Here is a 20,003-nt window from a genome sequence, read left to right on the forward strand (position 1 = left end):
TGAAACTAGCAACGCCATTGCACTGTCGGAAGTGACAACTGAACTATTCGTCAGATGTGACAATTTGTTAGATTGGAGAGTCTGGAAAAATAAAACTGACTGGAGGTATCAGCGTAACTAACCTCCAGTGCTCCTAGCCCTACCTTAATAAAACTACACAGCAATTTGCACTTTGGTTGACTCGGCAATCTAATTTTTAAATGACAGCAGCAGTGAAGACACAGAAGCTTCTGTCGAGCAGTCTAATTTTCTGATCCGACATCTAGGCCGCTTTACCGATGTCTCTAACAGTAGATGCTCGTGAGCCCGTGCTATTGGAATAATTGCGTTTGACTAATGTTAAGTGCAACTGTATTGTTCCCCTCGTGGGTTGCTTTTATCCACCAGCGTTTCGACAGCATATCTACAATTTATTACAAGCAATGCTTCTCACCATGTGAAGTATTTATATAGACAAGGTCACGCAGTCATTTCAGACAGACCTTTGGCCAAAGCTTGACTAGCTGTAATCTCTTGCATTCTGAACACCACCTGTGCAAGTCCCTTTATTCATTACTGTATAGGAACTGAACAAAGTACGTGGAGGCTTCAGCACCCTTTCAACGTGCACTAGACCAGCTTGCTTGCACAGAAAAGCCGACTGAGCACAACTATGAGGAGGCTTCCGCATGCTCCCTGACCTGACCCGAGCCTAAAAATTGCAGTAAATAACGAACCAGTGCCTGCTGCAATGAGTAAAAACAAATGCTCCCTGCACAATAGCAACTTACACAATTTCACATTTGCGAAGCTGCTGCTTTCCTTGCACAGCACAGGCGTCACTACTGGCAAGTATTGATGCCAATAAATCTGCATATTTTTTTTTTAGCATGGTCTAACTTACAAAAGTTGGGAACTAGGAGCCCTAGTTTGCATTTTTCAAAAAAAAATTTTTTTCTACTCTCAGTACTTATTTTCTGTGATGCTGGAGGTGTAATAAATCTGAATAATGGCACTTCGAAAATAAATTGACTCCAGAAATAAACCTGTTTCCTTACTGGCAAGTAAAGAACCAACTTTTTAAATGTTTTTGTCAACATATGCTTCTTATGTCAAGGTTTTATGCGAATCCAAAAACTATTCTATTTGCTTCGACATTATTCAAATATTAACTATAGGCTTCCACTTCACTTCGAACCAACGAATTGATATTCGCATAAGTCTAAATTAAATGTGTCATTACGTCGCCTCGTTCCTGCCTGGGCGCCTCCCCGCTACTGGTCAAGCTCCAAACCACTGAGCCAACACTAGCCCTAGAGACTCGTGACCCGCTCCAACAGTGGTGTCAGAGGTGCAAATCCTAACAAAGGTAGCAAACGGGTCTTCTTCTGGGTTAACATGCCTGCCTTAACTCTGTTCCTCTCTCTTCAAATTTTTCTTCTTTGTGAAGCTCCCTCCTTTCACCTTGCAGAATTCTGGAGAACTCGCATAAGGCCCTTGTACAGCAAAACCTTGTTAATTCGGATTTCACAGGACAAAAAACGGCCGAATTAACCGAATGTTGAATTATCGAGGGTATCAAGAAAGCAATGAATGCACCCGAGTACATAGACACTTTTCACTACTGTGTGCACATTCCAATAATTTTTTCGCAAGTGAGCAGGTCAACAGCAGATCATCTGTCCATAGCTATGTAGCCGTGGGTTTGATGACATCGTGCAGACCGCAGTGGAATCACTCTTAATCCTCGACAGCTTCCAGTGTTTCCGAGATCGTGCACGGATTGCGCCGAATCAGAACGACTACTGCTCGCTGCTACAGCTGTGAATGAAAACGCAATCGTTATCGATGCAATCTTGCATCGTAACTACACAGTTCTGAAGACACGCGGCCAATGCGCGCACCGAGTCGAAACGAAACTAGTGCTCGCCGCAACCGCTGCGGACGAAACCACAATAGTTATCGACGCAATTGTGAATGGCGACCATGCCGTTCCGGAGTATGGTGGCGAGAAGAGGCCGTGTGAGGGGTGCCATTTGCGTGCTGTGGGAGAGGAGCGCACAAGTTTTGACTACTGCTAGGGCTGCTCGAGGACGCTGTCATTGAGAGCGCATAAGGTTACTGTCGCAGTGGCCGTGCACACGTTGAGCCAGCGCGCAGTGTGTTGATGGTATTCTCGAAGTGCACGATTTACTGAACGTGTTACTTCTTTGTGTGAGCTTTGCAGAAGCGAGATATAGCAGCACCGTGTCTTTAAAAGCAGGCATGTGTTTTGTTACGTGGCTGAAAAATGGACACAAATCGTGTGCAACAGAGAGTGCCATTTTTGAGCATTTTCGAACTCCCAAGGATGCTTTGTGATGGAAGAAGTCGGCCCATAACATTAAACGAAAATAGAACTCACGACTGCGTCATTTGGAAACATCCCTTCAAAGCAGCTAGCATGCATCGAAAGCACTTATCTCTCCGTAATGAATGGTGAAGTCGTAGAAATACCACGCGATCCGTCACTTGCACCTGACGCAGGTGCCACCCCTTCCGTATGCACCAAGATCATGCGAAAGGGGAAGAAAGCTCTACGAAAAAAAAAAAAAAAAAAACTTGTGTAAACTGGTGCTGCTGACTTTCACAGAACATTCCACCTTACTCGCCCCAGTAGCCTAGTTTCTATGGCAATGCGCTGCTGAACTTGAGGTCGTGGGTTCAATTCCATTAATTTAGAACATTCTATGTCGCAGCAAAAAAAAAGAGCACAGCGATGGCGAGCGACAGTGTGGATGCACCAGACACTGTTTATTCCGGAATAGGTGTTGCTGTATATATCACACTGCAATGAAATGAACTGGGCACTACAACAACAGATCACAGATCAGTTAACAAAAGGAAAAAAAGAAAGAGTGAAGGTCAAACGAAACTAGTGCACCACGCAGCTGTCGCTTAATCGCAGAATCAAAGAGTCTTAATCGCAGAATCAAAGCAGTTTCTCTTGGAGAGGTATTCAGAGGTGATTGATACAACTTGGGCTTGACTTTTTTTACACGATACGCTTAACTTCTTTGGCTTGGCAAGGCATTGCTTCAGGCTAATTGGTAATCATAGCTCTTCCAATTTTTAGCACGGTATTTTAGGACGACACTTGAAATGCGAAGTGACAGGCACAAGCGTTTGTTGGTTGGTCTGGGTGGTGCAAAACAATTTTCTTCTGCACAAGTTCTGCAGTACAACAGAGTGGCGGCAAAGCAGTGCAAAATATGAGATAGAAGTTAAGAAATTTTTTAGTTGCACATGACGCGATTGCAGTATAGGTTTCAACTAAAACAGGAGTAACTATTTTATCCACTACTCAGCTTTCATACTCTACCAGATGCGAGGATGCGTGTTCCCAGCTGTCATTGCACCGCTTCTCGCACTTTTCGCACGCACATGCAAAGCCTGGCGAGTAGACAGAAGAACTTGTGTGTACGATGTATACGAACTTTATAAACTTGCAAAGAAAAGGCGAACAACTCGGCTGCACCCGGCTTTAGCTGCGCCTTTACAGCCACACCACTGAAAATGCGCACACAGCGCCTCCTACAACGGAGACCATGTTTCATTGCCATTTTGTGTAGCCCCTCTCTCCCGCCCGTCACACTGCCCCTTCTAGCCACCTTATCTGGTGGCACGGGCCAACAGCACGGGCCAACACATGCATCAAGTCAAAACGAAACTACTGTTTGTCCCAACCGCTGTGGACCGAACTGTGATCGTTATCAACGCTATCAGGGATGGCGACCACATTCCTGAAGGTACGTATGGCCAAGGCAGGGTCATGTATAGCGGTACATGTATAAACACGCAATAGACACGAAGGGTTTGGCGTTTCTGTCGTTTCCATACGGTTTCTGCTGATGACTAATGGTTATGGACTCCACCAGTTCGTTTCACTTTGCCGCTAGTGCCGCTTTTGCTCTTTTGAGTAGCACATTTACGGTGCTCTGCGTGTTGTTCGAATTAACCGGCGTGCAGTCAAATACGTCTAAATTAATGCCTATGCCTGTCGGTACCAAAGGACAAGTACTGAATGATCCAATTTTCCAAATTAACGAGGCTTGAATTAACGAGGTTTTACTACACTATGGATGAACAAGTTCACTGGCTAGCATTGCAACGAGTGCCCCAAACCACACTGCTACTTCATTTCGAAAAAACGTGCAAAGGGTACCCAACAATATGTGCAATATAGACAAGAAAAGACCATATGTCTGGTTCCCCCTACTTACAGACACTGTCCCACACTTCCATGTAGGGCCGATTGAGGATTTCCTGCAGTGAAAAAAGAATGCCAGCATCGAAACCAGTAAGTATCTCCCCGCTGCTTCGATCCGCAATACTGGGCTGCTTCTCCATGTGGAACAAAAACCAACAAAATAGGCACAGACACTTACACTACCCAACGATGCAACCAAATACCACACTCAGAGCATACCCGGCAAACTGACGTGTCGAGCATGTTGCAAATGCCTCAACGCACTTCGCAATTGCTGGAAACATGCCAGAGAACTCTCTTCTCGACACATTTTATCTTGCTCGAACATGCCCCCCTCCCTTTCTTACACCTGGGAGAACATGTTTATCCAGGCTGCCCTGCCACAACAGCTATATTATATGCCCTGCACTATGGTCACCACCAGTGGCCTGCACAAAATACCTTAACAGATACAGAGAAATGGGCTCGGCACCACAACCGGGGACCCAGTTGGACTCCGGCAGCTTTTGCACTTTTGCAGTGTTTCAGGCTTACCGAGTGTTCATTTACATCAACACTGGACTATCTGGTACTCCGTAAGTGTGTACCAATCGTGAAACCTGGAGAACTTGCAACAATAGAGGGTTTTAGGGATTAAGCTAGATTCACACACACGGGGCCGAAGTCTGGTGTGGTCCATGGGCCACGTAATTAATAGCTTTAAGCAGTTACCATCGGGCAAGGTGACATTCAGATGACTGTAGCAGGCTCATGGAGTTCACACGCTTACTTTTGACTCCAACACTTACGTGCACTGCTGGATCACCGAATATAAGAGCGTTATCCTCTGCGCCTCGCTGATCGTGTGGATTCACATCCCACTATAGCAAGTGTATATTGCCAACATTCCGACGGAGTAAAAACACACCTGTATGATTGCAAATGCAATTCCACACCAGATAACTAGAACAATCTAACCCTTACTAACAGAGCTTACATTGATTAGCCTTAGGCTAGACAGATGAAAGACAACCACCAGATGGAAATATTGCTCAACATTTACTATCTGGCCTGCTAGCAGAGAAAGCCAGGCTTGGTAAGGGCAGCAATTTGAGATGTCATGTGATACGCTACCCGCTGCGAAAATTTCTGCTACTGTATGTCGTACGAATGCAACATTAGGGGACGCAAGTGACTTGTGTATGCAAGAAATGCATTGTGGCAGTGTTGCACACATGCAGAACCCGTGTGCTTGGATCCCGAGGGCCATAGAGTTTTCTACAAAATTACTAGGAGGGAACTGTGGTGTTACGGCCGCCACAAGCACTGCAGTTAAGCTAGCGTGGGAATGATGGTTAGTACACGCATTTGCCTAAACTTTGTATTTCTGGCTTTGTACAGCTGGGTGACTTTGCAAGTTGATCATGTTCAATAAAAAACTGTTACATATGTGAATTTTTTTAGTGATTATGCGTGTAAGTAAGTAATCCACATTTAGACGAGTAAGATTTCTTCAAAATATGGTGCAATAAATGAAGGTATGGCGTAGTAAACAAAGCTATGTACTAACCATCATTCCCATGGTATCTGAACGATCGTAGTTTCCTCCAGTAATTTCATTAGATAACTATGCTGGGGGCGACCGGCTTCAAATAAAAATAACTGCCCCCAAAAGGTCTCGTTAGTAACAAGTTGAACGAAAACTTCCAAGAATTGAACTAAGTCGAGACAAGCCTAGTGACATCACAACCTTAAATTTTGCAGCAGCATTTCTTAGTGGATGTCCACACCCTCCTCCTCAACACTGAGGTCGATAAACAATCGATCACGATGCACGCCATTGACGATACACATCGCAAAGAATGCATCGTACCAAACACATAACTAGCAACCATGGATTAGATTGCGTCAACTTGACTTCAATAGCAACTCGCGCACATAAGTATATTTTGTTGCTTTGTGTCAACTGAGACCTTGGTGCGTAAATTAAGTATCGCCTTATTAAAAAGTATTTATATTATCTGGCCCTTCATGACTGTTTTATAGATCAAGACTGAAGCAGTGACTACACATTGACAGTGCTACGAGTATGGGCATCTTGCACTTGGGGGATGCAAACCTATAATGTTTTTCTGCTTGCATATGCAAGTGCAGGACAGGTGCGATCACCAGATGGCTCCAACACTTGAGTACACTAATCTAAAGCTCTCTATTGTCCTGGTCAGGCCAAATTGACGAGTCTCTGTGCTTAAATGCTTCGTATGTTCCTTGATCGCTACTTGGGAGAAATGGAAAAGGTGACACTCCTCACCTCAGGCACTGTTCGGAGAATGCTGTCGTACCACATGTCCACATTGCGACAGATGCGGTCTGCAATGCCTTGCGAGGCTTCAATACAACTCTCCACAGTGCATTGCAGCTCGCTGACCATACACTCCAGGTACCTGCACACACACACATAAAAAGAAAAATTAGCCGAAATTCAATGGAGGAAGATGGTAAAAGTTGAGCAACAGCTTTCTAGTAGTTCTGCCGAGACATGCTGATGGGACAGCTAGTTAGCTCTATGCTGATGCTATGGTGTCGGCGCTGTGGCATATGAACATGTCGGAGTGTACTCTGCAGATAGTACTCATCTTCGCCACATGCCAAGAGACAGATGCACCTATAGTTATACTGTGATCAGATACGTTGTGTTCAGCATCTCATCTAGCATTGCCTGTACTTTATCATAGCGTCCATTTTGTCTGCTGCTGAAGTGCTGATTGCATGTGGCAAGTGGCTCCTGCTGAAGCGCACCCTGGCCCAGCTAGTTAGTACACTGCGCACAACATTTTAGTTAGAATGTTGTGTGCAGTGTACACGGAATGCCAATTCTGCATTTGCCCTTGCTGCCCGAAGCCAGGGGAGGTATTCTGTAAGAGTCAACCTCGTGGACATGTCCATTTTGTCTGCTGCTGAAGTGCCGATTGAACATTAAGCAGAAGCTAAAGAAAGCGGAGTCGGGGGATGATTTGCACGTGCAGATTGCCAGAATTTTGCTCGCATACCGGACAACGCCGCATGAAGTAACCGGTTGCAGCCCCGCTGAGCTTCTCATGGGCCAGAAATTGAAAACGGCGCTAGATATACTACGGCCTGATCTACGGACCTCAGTGATGTTCCAACAGATCTCTCAGAGTCTCCGGGTCAACACAGGATCGGCAGGAGCCATAGCCACTCCACCAGGAACGACTGTTTTTGCTCACAATTTTCGTCCAGGTCCTGCCTAGATGCCAGCAACGCGTGGAAGCGGACGAAGGTTTTGCGGCGGTGCTAAGACTACCAGATGGCCGCCAGTGGACAAGGAACCACGATCACGTGCGGGCGGTACCGTGGCAACCTAGCTGTCGGAATATTCCTGAGGGCCCCCAGACAAACCATCCGGATGTTCCAAGCGTGGAGCCGGCTGTGCTTTTGGATACTGCGGGTGCTGCCTGCGGCCGACGCACCAGCAGGGGCCACCAGTACCTACTGCAGCTACGGGGGTTTAGTCTAGTGAATCGAAGGGCACGTGTGTCTCCAGCGATCCGTGTGGTTGTGCCAATGCCTCGGGGGACGCCCCGAAGCCAGGGGTCTCGCCTGACGCCTTGAAGCCAGTGGTCCCCCCTCAGACTCCACTTCACCGCAGCTAGCACGTGCGGAAACCAGTTACGTGATATGTGCCCCAGTAATCACGCTGAACTCTGTGCATGCATATTATGGTGCTTGTTTTTTGTTTATTGTGTTTTCTTTTTGTTCTGCTTCTTTTGTTAAAGAAGGAAGGAATGTTATGTTGTTGCCATCGGCCTGTGCAATCTGCTGTAGCGCACAAGGTGGCATTGTTACAACCATTGAAATAAACGTGCTGCCGGCCGTGTTGGCCAGTCAGCATTCGGCCCGAGCCTCATGCATTCGCTATCTCGGCAGAACATGACAGCGACTATTACTTGGTCATCAGAGCAGCCTGTTACAACAGTTCGAATGCTGCAGCATATCTGCAGTGCAAGTCCCTGTGCACGAAACAATATGTATCAAAAACGAAAGAAAAAAAAATGCACGGCTACTGCTCGCTGAAGTGACATGATTAAGAAGCAAAGCCACATGTACATTTTCGCAAAGGAGCACTGGGACTGGTGGCCCAAACTGCAATGTCATACCAACCGCACCTCGGTCCCCTGGTCATGCAAGCGAACACCATAGCTTTTTTAACAGTTGACCAGCTGCTGGGGTGTCTGTGCTTGCACCGCACTGGCACAGTGAAATCCTGATAATTCGAAATCTCTTAATTCAAATTGATGGATAATTCGAACTGCTCTGTTGGCCCTGGCAAAGTCCTATGTATTTGAATAGAGAAAGTACCATGAATTCGAACTCAAAAACAGCGCAACGGTTATTTTGAACAATATTCTCAATCCCATGGACTGCTTTTTGGACAAACCTGAGCCAAAGGCAAAGGTTCGATCCGTCACTAGCTACCGTGACGTCGAGCGCTGCAACAATGACGAGGGGAGAAACATGGGAAGCAGAGACCAAACCGGAGCAAGCAGAATGGCTCGCACCCTCCTTTCCCATCCTGCTTTAAAGGAGCAGGAGCACCCAGCATGCTTGATCCCGTTAGTGCGTACCGTGCACCTATGCCACCCTCCTTGCATGCGCTCGATCCTGTCATCTCCAGCATCGGGCATGCAGGAGGACAGTGCATGCCCAATGGCACCATACTCCTTGGCTCACCCTCGCGCATTTTCCCCTCACGTCCACAGCGATCGGTGCACCAGGTGTGATCTTATTGCATTTGGACTTTATACGAAACCTAGGCTTTTTCCAGCACATGTCTCCCGCTGATGGAGGAAAGATGAGGTTTTTCAATGCTAGCCCAGCGATGATTTTGGTGTTGCATGCTGTACCGCACAAATGATCGGACGCTAAATTTAAAGGGGCTCTCCTTAGTTTTAACCGAGCTTTACTCGAATTAAATTCCGGTCGCCTTGGAGTTCTAAGTAAGGAGATTCTAGTGTACGTGCAACATTTGCAGCACGCAATGCGTGTTCATGGAACTTTTCCTTTGATGCTGTATTGTGCAATACCTGGAGCAAGCTCATTTGCAGGGCTAGACAGCGCGGTGATGAGGCGAACAGGTGGGTCATTGGGAAAGGGCGCGACAGAAAGGGTAGAAAGAAGGCGAGGAGGAAGCTGGCTGCACCGCCACATCTGGCTTGGAAAAAGAAATGACATCAGAACTATTTTGTTCTGATGTCATTTGGTGACACCTCCATGTCGAAACACATGACAACGTGGTGAGCTAGAACAGGAACTTTAAGGTGGTGTCACCACCCACCTTTTGCTTTTGAGTCTCTCGTGGCTTAGTAAACCTTTTCTCACGGTAAGAGTGGCGTTTTTTTGGTATTGTAGAATGTGTATTAAGTTGAGGTAGGTAATTGCCAACTTTTTTTAAATACAAATCAAATACGAATCGTAAGTATCAAGTATGAAAGTCAAATGCAGATGCATAAATTTACAGCAGGAAGGTTACAACAATAGCGTTAAGGGCTGTCGCAGAAAATACGGTGTCGGTGTCTGGCACCAGCGTCCCTGTGAGTGAAGATTCCCGTTAATATTTAGGTATATGTAGGTGCCATGCCTTGCTATATGACATGCGGTATATGCGGGTTATATGGCCACACCATTCTATCCCGAAAGTTGCTCATACCTTGCCTTACATTCTTGAAAAAGTTATTTCTCGGAATTTCAAGAATGACAGCCCACAAACAAATGTCATGAAACAAAACACCGACAGTGCATGCCTTTTATGTTAAATCTTCTCAGAATGAAATATTAAAAGTGCAAAACAATAACAGAAACCTGCAAATGATGCAATTTTTTGACTCAGCTGTGCACAACCTCCGGGATCGGCGCACGCAAGAGGCCGCGTTTCTACCAGAAAGCTCACCTTCGTGCATAGCATTCACCGCCAGCGTTTCCAGTAAACATTACCAACACCACTAATACACAAGTTACATAAGCTGCAGTTGCGAGGAAACGTGAGAGGCAGTCAGGGATATTTTAATGCTACGACGTTCCACTCTTAAAGGCGAAACTTAAGCATCTTCCAATTTTTTTCGGTAGGTAAGTAGGTAGCAAGCCTGAGCCGAGTTGTGCAAAAAAAACTAATATCAGGTAGAAATGATCCGTTTTAAACATGAGGTCACGAATTGTAATTAAAGTGAACAACGTGAATGGCCTCACAACATCTTCAGAACCTGGTTGCAAACAAGCTATCCATGAGTGAATGGGTGCTGTATGGCTAGCTTCCCAAAAACGCTGAAGTGGTTGCTGAAAAAAAGATAAGACGCGGAGGAAAAAAATATGGAGCTGCTGAAGGACTTGTGCACACATAAAAGGGCCCGTTGCAAGGAAGACATCACGACTAGACTGCTAAAAACACTAAATGACAGACAAGCAAAAATTGCAGGCTGTCACATAAGCTTCCTCCGTGAAACCGAAAGCAAAGCTTGCACCGCCCATTTTGTTTCTCCATTACTTCAAAAATGTTTGCCGTTTCACTTCTGACAATCTACAAGACCGTTTAGCAGATGGAGAACAGTAGCCACATTTTAAAAAACGGTTGTTCTGAGATATTTCGTTTGTTTCGATTATTTCAAAATACAGAATAGCTGCTTTTTGAATAAAATTATTAATAGTTAGTGTGTAATATTGGATTCGTATTTAAAAGTGAATGTTTGCCTCACCCCTTTAGTTAACTGATACAGCTCAACTAATTTTTTTCTGTAGTGTCCAGCAAGTTAGCTGCCCCCCTTTCTTAAAATTAAATTAAATTATGGGATTTTACGTGCCAAAACCATGATCTGATTATGAGGCATGCCATAGTGGGGGACTCCAGAAATTTGGACCACCTGGGGTTCTTTAATATGCACCTAAATCTAAGTACACAGGTGTTTTTGCATTTCGCCCCCATCGAAATGCGGCCGCTGTGGCCGGGATTCGATCCCGCGACCTCGTGCTCAGCAGCCCAACACCATAGCCACTGAGCAACCACAGCGGGTCCTTTCTTAGAGTGGTTGGCCTTCTGGCAGAGCCAATTTAACTCTTCCCAACAATGCCACGCATTACTGTGACATTTCAGTCTACGTCACACCAGAATATACCACTGCAGGCAGCTGGCATTCAATCTTGCAAGCGCAGGCTCAGCAGGTGTGGTCCCCAACCACAGGTCGACAAAAACAACTCTCAGACTCACAAAACATATATATAAATTTACCAGAAATCTGAGTCAGCCGGACCCATTCAGATTCAAACGTGCTAAAAATCCAACTTAGCAAAGCTTGCTCGTACTCAAGCTCGCCAAAAGCAAAACCAGCCAAACTCGCTCGGACTCGCTCACCTGGTCGATGCGAGCCCGAGTGAGTCAACTTCAGTGAGTGAAACTGCCAGCCGATTGCCCCAGCCTACCTGATTTGTTCGGCATCAAGGGCGCATCCCGGGAGCAGAGACGACTGGCGGGGCTTCGGTTTCTTGGTTCGGGGCATCTTCAGAGTTGTGAAGCTGCAACTAGAGAGACAGTTCTGCTTGTTAAGCCTGTAATGTTCAATGTTAAGCCTGTAATGCTCAACGTATCATATATCCCTTTCAGGTGCCAATTAATTCTGTCAATTAAAAACAGTTTCATCACACCTATTGCACATTCAGAATCATGAAAAGCGTGGTACAGCTGTAGAACAATAGCTGCGGAATGAATTGAGGATTTTAAGTTCTTCCATAAGTTTTGTCAACTTTACAGAATGTGGACTCCATGCAAGGACTTTCTACAGGAGAGTCAGATATGAGAACATCTATTTCATGCCTAAAAGTCACCAAAGTGGTGGCCGCAGTGTCTGCCAGGGGGCACGTCACAACCTCCTTCACTTGTTGCGTCTTGAGCAGAGGTACAGGGCCGAAATAAGCCAACATAATGACAGATTAAGTACATAATGCCGGCGTAGGCAGCACAGCAACCCAGAAAGGTGTGTGTCAGCGAGTCGTATGGTGTGTTGTGGGAGAGAGGTAGTGACGTGCCCCGTGGCAGACACCGTGGCCAGCCCTGCCCAAGTGGTTTGCCTTCTTACAAACAGATGGTGACAACTTGCCAAACACACACACACGCAAAACATGCGCTACCCTACAGATACATTCATCTAGATTATCAGTGCTTGAGGGAATAAGTGAAAAGCAACTTGGAAGGATCGCTGTTTAGAACAAGGCAACATTGTAAGCAGTCCTGGAAAAGATTTGCACTTTTTCCTAATACAGCAAATTCAGGCACACCATAAACTTTGGATAGAAATACCACACATAGTAACCTTTAAGCGAAACTAACTGAATTTAAACGCTCTTCAGAAAAAAATATTCTGCTTCTATTGGGCTAATATATAGACGTGACTTCCTGCTCATTTGACCTTGCTTTAACACAGCTCTCAACTTGTTGGCCCAGACTCATCTGGCCATCATGGTCCATGCAGTCAATGAGTTGTGATGATGATGTGTAGTGTTTAATGGCGCAAGGGCCAGCTATGGCCAAAGAGCACCATGACACATGGTGATGGGTTCTGAATGTATTATGGATGGAGTGGACGGTAGGATGCAAATGGTACATAAAAGGTGGCTGTAAAGAGGCCTAAAACAAATCACTATAAATTGCGTAAAATATATGAGTGTTAAAATAATGACAAAGACTAATGATATGAGCTATGAGCGTAAAGGTTTCATTACAAAGCGGTGACATAATAAAATATATGCAATAGCACTATTGCCTCAAGAGGTCCTTGAAATCAAGGACTGAGAGGCACGTGCTGTAAGATGTTTTTGCACTGCAGCTGCAGCCTGCAAGTCGAGGCGGCGCTACAGATACCCTGGCCAGATGACTTGCAACGTGTTTACATCTGCTAAAAACTTTAAGACGGCATTAAAATCAAAAAGCGGCTCATGACTAAGAAAGAATGCTGGGTGAAGAGGGATGTGCTCACGATATGCGGGATAAAAGTACTTTTTACGCTGAGCTTCTATTTCTGGGCACTGGATAAGAACATGGAGAACTGTAAGTATGTCGCCACACCTATCACATGTCGGAGGATCACTTCCTGTAAGGAGATACGAGTGTGTTCCATAGGTATGTCCTATCCTTAACCTGCAAAGAAGCACTCCCTTGTGTCTTGTTGTTTTCTGAGATATCCATTTCCCAATTCTTGGCTTGATTACATGTAGCTTATTTTGCACTTGATTATCCCACTGCCTTTGCCAATATTTTCGTAATTCATGGCGCAAGAAAGGCTTTAGGTCAGTGGAAGGGATGGCTATGTTTCTGTTCGTATGTTCAAAAACTACTGAAGTGGCACTTTCGTCTGCAGCTACGTTGCCTTTAATGCCTCTATGGCCAGGTACCCAGCATATTATGATTACTTGGTTGTCCTTGTAGGCTGAGCATAGCAAGCTGTACAGTTCGTTATAGACTGAATTATTGTGTTTTCGTAGACTCATTAGAGCTCTAACGACGCTCAATGAGTCTGAACACAATTGCTTTTGTAATATTCATTTGTTTTATGTGTTTGACTGCTGAAAGGATTGCGTATGCTTCCGCTGTAAAAATACTTGTATGTGGATTTAGTGCCCCGGACACTGAAAGAGACGGTCCCAAAGCTGCGTAAGCAACACCAGTAAACGATTTGGAGGCGTCCGTATAAAATTCACTGCAAGAATACTTCTTCCGAAGTTCGAAAAAATGCGAATGTATGTGTGCTTCAGGTGCCCATTTTGATATTTCTACGAAAGAGATATCGTACTGGATGGTCTGCCACTCCCAAGGTGGTGGAAGCCTAGTAGGAGCCATTAGGATATTCTCTAGAAGAGGAACGCCTGTTTCTTCTGACAGTGCTTCCAATCGGAGCGACAAAGGAGGCCTAGTGGCTGGGCAGTTATGGAACAGCCTGGCCGTGGACAAGTCGTGAATAATTGAGTGACATGGGTGGTCTACGGATGATTTTACCTTCAAGGCATAAGAGAAGCTTAAATATGTCCTTTGGAAGAATAGAGACCATACGTCTGATTCGACGTACAGGCTTTGTACAGGACTAGTCCTGAAGGCACCTGTAGCAAGGCGGATGCCTAGGTGGTGAATAGGATCCAGCATTTTCAAAATACTAGGCCTCGTAGAATTATATACTACGGCTCCGTAGTCAAGACGCGATAATACAAGACTTTTGTATAACTTTATGAGACATCTCCTGCCACTTCCCCAGGATGTGCGTGATAAGAGCTTCAGCAGATTCATAGTCTTGAGGCACTTTGCTTTGAGATACTTCAGGTGTGGGACAAAATTTAACTTGCAGTCTAAAATGATACCTAGAAATTTATGTTCACGGCTTACAGAGAGTCGTTCTCCATTGAGATCTATTACGGGGTCCCGCAGTACACCCCTCTTGTTAGAGAAGAGGACACACGTACTTTTTTGAGGGTTTAGTTTAAAACCCTCAATGAGTCAATGAGTTGTGATCAATGAGTTGTGAAGACTAAGACAAAAGAGCAACTTTCTTTCAGTGAACAATAATTTGCGAGCCAAACAGCTATCATATAGCGTTCTGCAGGCATCTGAGGTCCAACGAGGCCCCCCTTGATCAAAAGTATGCGGACCAGGTGTTCTACAAAAAAATTAAAACTAACAACAAATTTATTTGGTGCATTGGCATGTAACCTCAAATCGAATACTGCAGTTCAGACTTGGCAATCCAAACATAGAAATGCCTTTGTCAGTTTCAGGTTGTAAATGAGTTGGCAGGAGTTTTGTTTGCAGAATCTCTGGTCCACATAGTTTTCATCAGGAGTGTACACATGCACTGGCTACACACAAAAGTTGTGCGTAGCCTGCAAAATGTTTGTCTTTCAATTTGGGCCCCTGCCAGCTGAGCTTAGGTATGTAGCCAGTGAACTGTGACAAGAAAAAAAAAATTGGGGCTCCAATGCAGGCTGTATTGCTGGCTCTTTTCTTTATTACATTTCATACCTAGCATGCCATCAGCCTTCATCACCAAAAAAAAAAAAAAAAACAACAACTGTGGAAGTCCATTTAACAGTTCCGCTGTAAAATTACATTTTTGAAGGTTCTTCACAAAGTCTCATAAGCAAGACGACGCTTGGGCACCATCTGTTGTTTAAGGAAAAATTGAAATCCACAAATTCAGAAGAAGACAATAAAGACTGGTCAGAGTTATTGGCAAATATTGCGGACTATGCCAAAATAAAAAATGCTGATGAAGGTAAAACAGGGATCAGAGATCCATCGTGGAATGCCACTATCAGCTAATCAGCAGTTTCATTTAGGTGTAAACCTCTGTGGCCTGGCACCCACACCAAACGAATAAGTTATGTCTTGAGAGCAATGGATTAGCAGTTCTAGAACATCTGATAAATATGACATGATCCGCAATGAACAAATAGACAATATTATGTACAGTTGATGATAAAAACAAATGTAACCTCCAGCAAAAGTGGTTCTTTCGAGCAGTTGCATTAAAAATATAAAGTGCCTGTAATAAACAACACATTAAAACGTCGCCTGCACATGACTCATGACATGAACGCCAATTTGTGCAAGCTTAACCTCTGGGTAATATTTCGTACTCACAATACTGCAGATAATGCTGTAATTAACCCACACAATTTAAATTGTGCCCGCACTAGACATAAAGGACCCCCATTTCAACCAAAAATGAAGCGAGTGCCCTTCTCAGTTCTCAAAGAACAGTCAGAAAACACTCTGCGCTTTGTATAAAGTCTAAAAGTAAGAAAAAGGACCATTCTGCAATTCGGGAATTTTATAAATAGTGGATCCAAAGTTAAGGAATGCTATTGGCCAGGCGTACAAAAGAACACAAAGGGCATACAAAGGAGTTTGCATATTTGGGCACACAAAGCCACTTGGGGATGTTATTTCCAACACTTAGCTGCTAATCAATATTTTAACCCAGGAACTAAACTTTGCTACACATTACTTTGAACATGACCCACATTTCCAAGAAATGTGAGCCGGTGTAACATGCAGTTCTTTCAGGACACTGGGAAACGTTGCTAAATAGCTGTATAACAATCGTGCGTACTTGTGTAAGGAAATGCTTTTTTTTTTTCATATCTTATAACTCGCACTCACGTAACTATGCCCAAACATAACCCACAAGATGCTCCTTCCATCGAAATGTAAGCTATGATGCACTTTAATCCTTTCAAGACATTAGGAAAACTCTGTATGCGGTTTGCTATACCTGGGTGACAGGGGCACTTTCGATCGCAATAGAATTTTTCGACTGCAAATGGCTTCCTGCCATAACTAGCACAAAGGAGCTATTTGCGATTGAGAAATTGAATTCTGGTCGGGCTTGATTGCTATCAAAAGTGCCGAGTGTGACTGGGGTATAAAAGAAGCCTACAATGCTCTGGATTGGATGCATAATTTCCTAGAAAGGCTGTAATTAACCTACACAGTCTAAACGCTGATTTCACATAACTCGCAACAGGCCTCCCATCCTGAAACAAACTATTCCGCCGTCGCATTTAGTTTTAACAGGACATCAGGCAAACAAAGTATGCGATTTGCCTAAAGAGGAAGAGAATAAGCATTTAGTAATTATTTTCAAAGCCTCTAATTGACCTTGCACACTTCAATGAACCTTTTGGTACATATCACCCCTAACACGGCCTCCATCTTCTCTAAATATACGCATCTCTGTCAACTTTAAATCAATCAGGGCACCATGGAAGCATTCTAAACCTTCCGTATAATGTAAGCGTATGCGAATATTTGAAACCTTTGAATAACGAATCGAATGGTAAGTATTCGTAAATGCAAATATTTTTCTAATATTTCCGAACGTAAACTGCGATCAAATATACATAAAATTGGACCAAAGGTACAGTAAATTTTCACCCCCGCGGGCATAGTATAAACATCAAAACATGAGAACTTGCGTAGTAGAGCAGGCTATGTCAGGTAGCCATACTTTGCAGGCTGTACAGCAATCATTAACACACTCTGAAGAGCCAAGTTATGGAAAGAAACTACTTGTTTACTCCTAATGCTACATTTTTGTTTCTAATAAACAACACTTCATAACATACTACGTAATGACAGAAACTTGCTAACTTTAACTATACTGGGATGTGAATATCATTTTATATTGACTGTCATAACGGCAATTCATTATTCGAACACTATTCGAAAAGTATTCATACTATTCAATTCGTCTCAAAAATGCCTCTAAACATGCAGTCAACGAGTGGTTAGCAATATTTGCCCGCACATCACCCCTACCATGTACACCGCCGACGTTCGTAGCTACCCAACCGGCACTCGCAACCGCGCATTCTCACGTTCACTCACACCCTTCGTAACTCATTAACGCTCTATTTCGCACATGTGAAATGAGTATGGGGCGAATATGAGTCAATATACTCTTGAGTGAGTAAGCCTACTTATGACAACGGGTAAACACGCATGTGACGTTCTCGAGCGCTTCTAGCCGAACTAACGGTTTTGCTTTAATAACAAAACGTTGGTTTACACAATGGTGGGCATACATACATAGAAAGAACTGCACAGCTGACTCTGCTACCCAGGCCATTAGTTGACACAACTGCCGAACAATTTTGAATGTGCATAATTCGTAAAGAAAAAGAAAATTGCTGGGCAACTTATTCTACCCGACTCTTAACCAATTATCCATTGTCGTTATGCGTTATCCCCCAGTAGGGGGAAACCTATACCAAAACAAGCTGGCTCTAGCCTACCTATGCACGAGAGTGACGCCCAAGTTGTCGTTGCCGGCTGGAGTACGACGCCGTTGCGGTGTCGGAAAAGCTCTTGCGAATTCGGTGGTTCACAGCTGCGACTACCTTGCCAGCTCCTTACGAACCGCGCGCGAAGGCAACGGCGGAAATCATCAGGGATACCGGTACCGGAAGCAGGCACGCTTTTCGCAGTCGCATATTTTTCGACCAACGTGAGGGCGCCAGCTGTGTGACAAGAATAAAATTTGACTAACTGAAAGATCAAACCGTAATCAACTGTAGTGCTATTAACTCTATGCTGCAATGACTACAAACAAAATGTGGTGATATGCTACCAACACTACAACTTTCGAGGTGTTGCGCTTTGATGTTCAGTTGGCCATAAAAGTTTACAGGACATAAAATTAGCGATAACTTGATTTCTCGGGAAGCTAGAGTGGCCATATTTCTGTAAAAACTGTGTGAATACTACTTATTCCACAGAAAGGCAAAAATGCGGTGCTTGCTGGAGCGAAGGAGGCGCCCCTGAGACAAACCTCCTTGCCATGAGATGAAGCCAACGTTTGAGTTACAGTGCCTAGAAAGTATATTCTAGTACTGCTTGCTAGTATATTCTAGCAAGGTGTGCTTATTCCAGCACACCTTGCTTGCTCGAAAGGCTTAGTTCGCGGTGTCGACGCGAGCCTGGACCCATCAGAGGTATTAGACTTATTTTCAGTTGCTGGTGCTGTTTCTGTATACCGATGCAGCCGAATTATCGAGAACAAGAAGTCGCCTACGGAATCGGTCATTGTTACGTTCGCGGGAACAGCCCGTCCATCTGAAATTAAGGCATGGCCCCTAATATACAAAGTAGAGCCACTAACTCCACGACCACTACAGTGCTCGAAATGTTGGCGTTACGGGCACAGCATAAAAGGCTGCAGGTCTGTCACTCGATGACGACTATGTGGAGAAAATCACGACAGCACAGACTGTAAATCTCAGGAGGAAAAATGTTGTCTGTGTCACGAAGCTCACGCGGCAGACTATTCGAACTGCACGGCGAAGGAGCAAGAATTAAGAATTCTTGAAGTGGTGGAACGCAGGCGATGCTCACGTAGAGAAGCGTTTATTGAGGTTCAAGGAAGAACCCAGGGCTATGCAGGTGTAACAGCTCGTCAACCCGCTGGCTTAGATATTTCTGTATCCAAGGCCATAGCAGAGGCAGTAGAGAAGGCTACAGAAAAGGCCATGGAACGTCTTGCGACAACTATTTTTGAGTCCTTGGCACAAATGCTGTCTAGTCAGCTGGCGCAGCTCATTAACACAACCTCTCCCCAGGTTCAAGCATGCCAAGTTTCAAATATTCTAAATCTAGGTCCAAACCAAACATCGTCACCCAACCCAGTAACTAACTCTCCTTGCGCAGGACCTTCTACTCGTGTAGAGACGGAACCAGCACCCCTAACAGATGATTATGAAGAATTTCAGGATGTAGACATGGAACTTAAGAGTATGAAACGCACCAGATCTCCTCCCCCCAAAATTTCCCCTAAGTCAAAACCTAAAAAAATTTGTAAAAGAGAATCTTTTCAAGAAAGACTTCTTGAAAGAGAGCATTTTAGAGCAGGCGGTCTCCGCCACCGTTCTATCTTCACCATAGGCTCTCTAAAAATCTTACAGTGGAATTGCCGTTCGATTGCTTCTGCTGCTACAGATTTATCATATATTTCTTCTGAATTTTCCCCAGACATAATTGTATTACAAGAAACCTGGCTCTCAAATGATCAAAAGTTTTTCCCAAAAAATTATCGATTATTTCGTTTGGATCGCCCTTCTAGAGGTGGTGGCATTGCTTTCTTGATTTCAACAAAATTTAGTCACAAGGCCACGATATCGTATCAATGTATGTCTGCTAAATGTGAAATTTTAGCATTAGACATAACACTTCCAGACTGCTCCCCTTTTT

The 20,003-nt window shown here is 44.5% G+C and overlaps 1 protein-coding gene across 2 annotated transcripts in view; it reads right to left on the reverse strand.

Annotated features, from left to right (window-relative positions):
* The window catches only part of LOC119461468 (uncharacterized), a 37,301-nt gene extending 19,094 nt beyond the window's left edge, over positions 1-18,207 (reverse strand). The window contains exons 1-4 of one of the 2 annotated variants that reach the window (XM_037722785.2): positions 18,053-18,207; positions 11,696-11,794; positions 6,519-6,651; positions 4,242-4,284 (exon numbers count right to left, since the gene is read on the reverse strand). In XM_037722785.2, the coding sequence (XP_037578713.1) occupies positions 4,242-4,284; positions 6,519-6,651; positions 11,696-11,772 (253 nt within the window). In that variant the 5' untranslated portion in view covers positions 11,773-11,794; positions 18,053-18,207. The remainder of the gene's footprint in view (positions 1-4,241; positions 4,285-6,518; positions 6,652-11,695; positions 11,795-18,052) is intronic. The other variant, XM_049672765.1, reaches the window with a different exon arrangement.
* Between the last annotated feature and the right edge of the window lie 1,796 nt (positions 18,208-20,003).

Source organism: Dermacentor silvarum, chromosome 8 (genome assembly GCF_013339745.2).
Source record: "Dermacentor silvarum isolate Dsil-2018 chromosome 8, BIME_Dsil_1.4, whole genome shotgun sequence".
NCBI lineage: Eukaryota > Metazoa > Arthropoda > Arachnida > Ixodida > Ixodidae > Dermacentor > Dermacentor silvarum.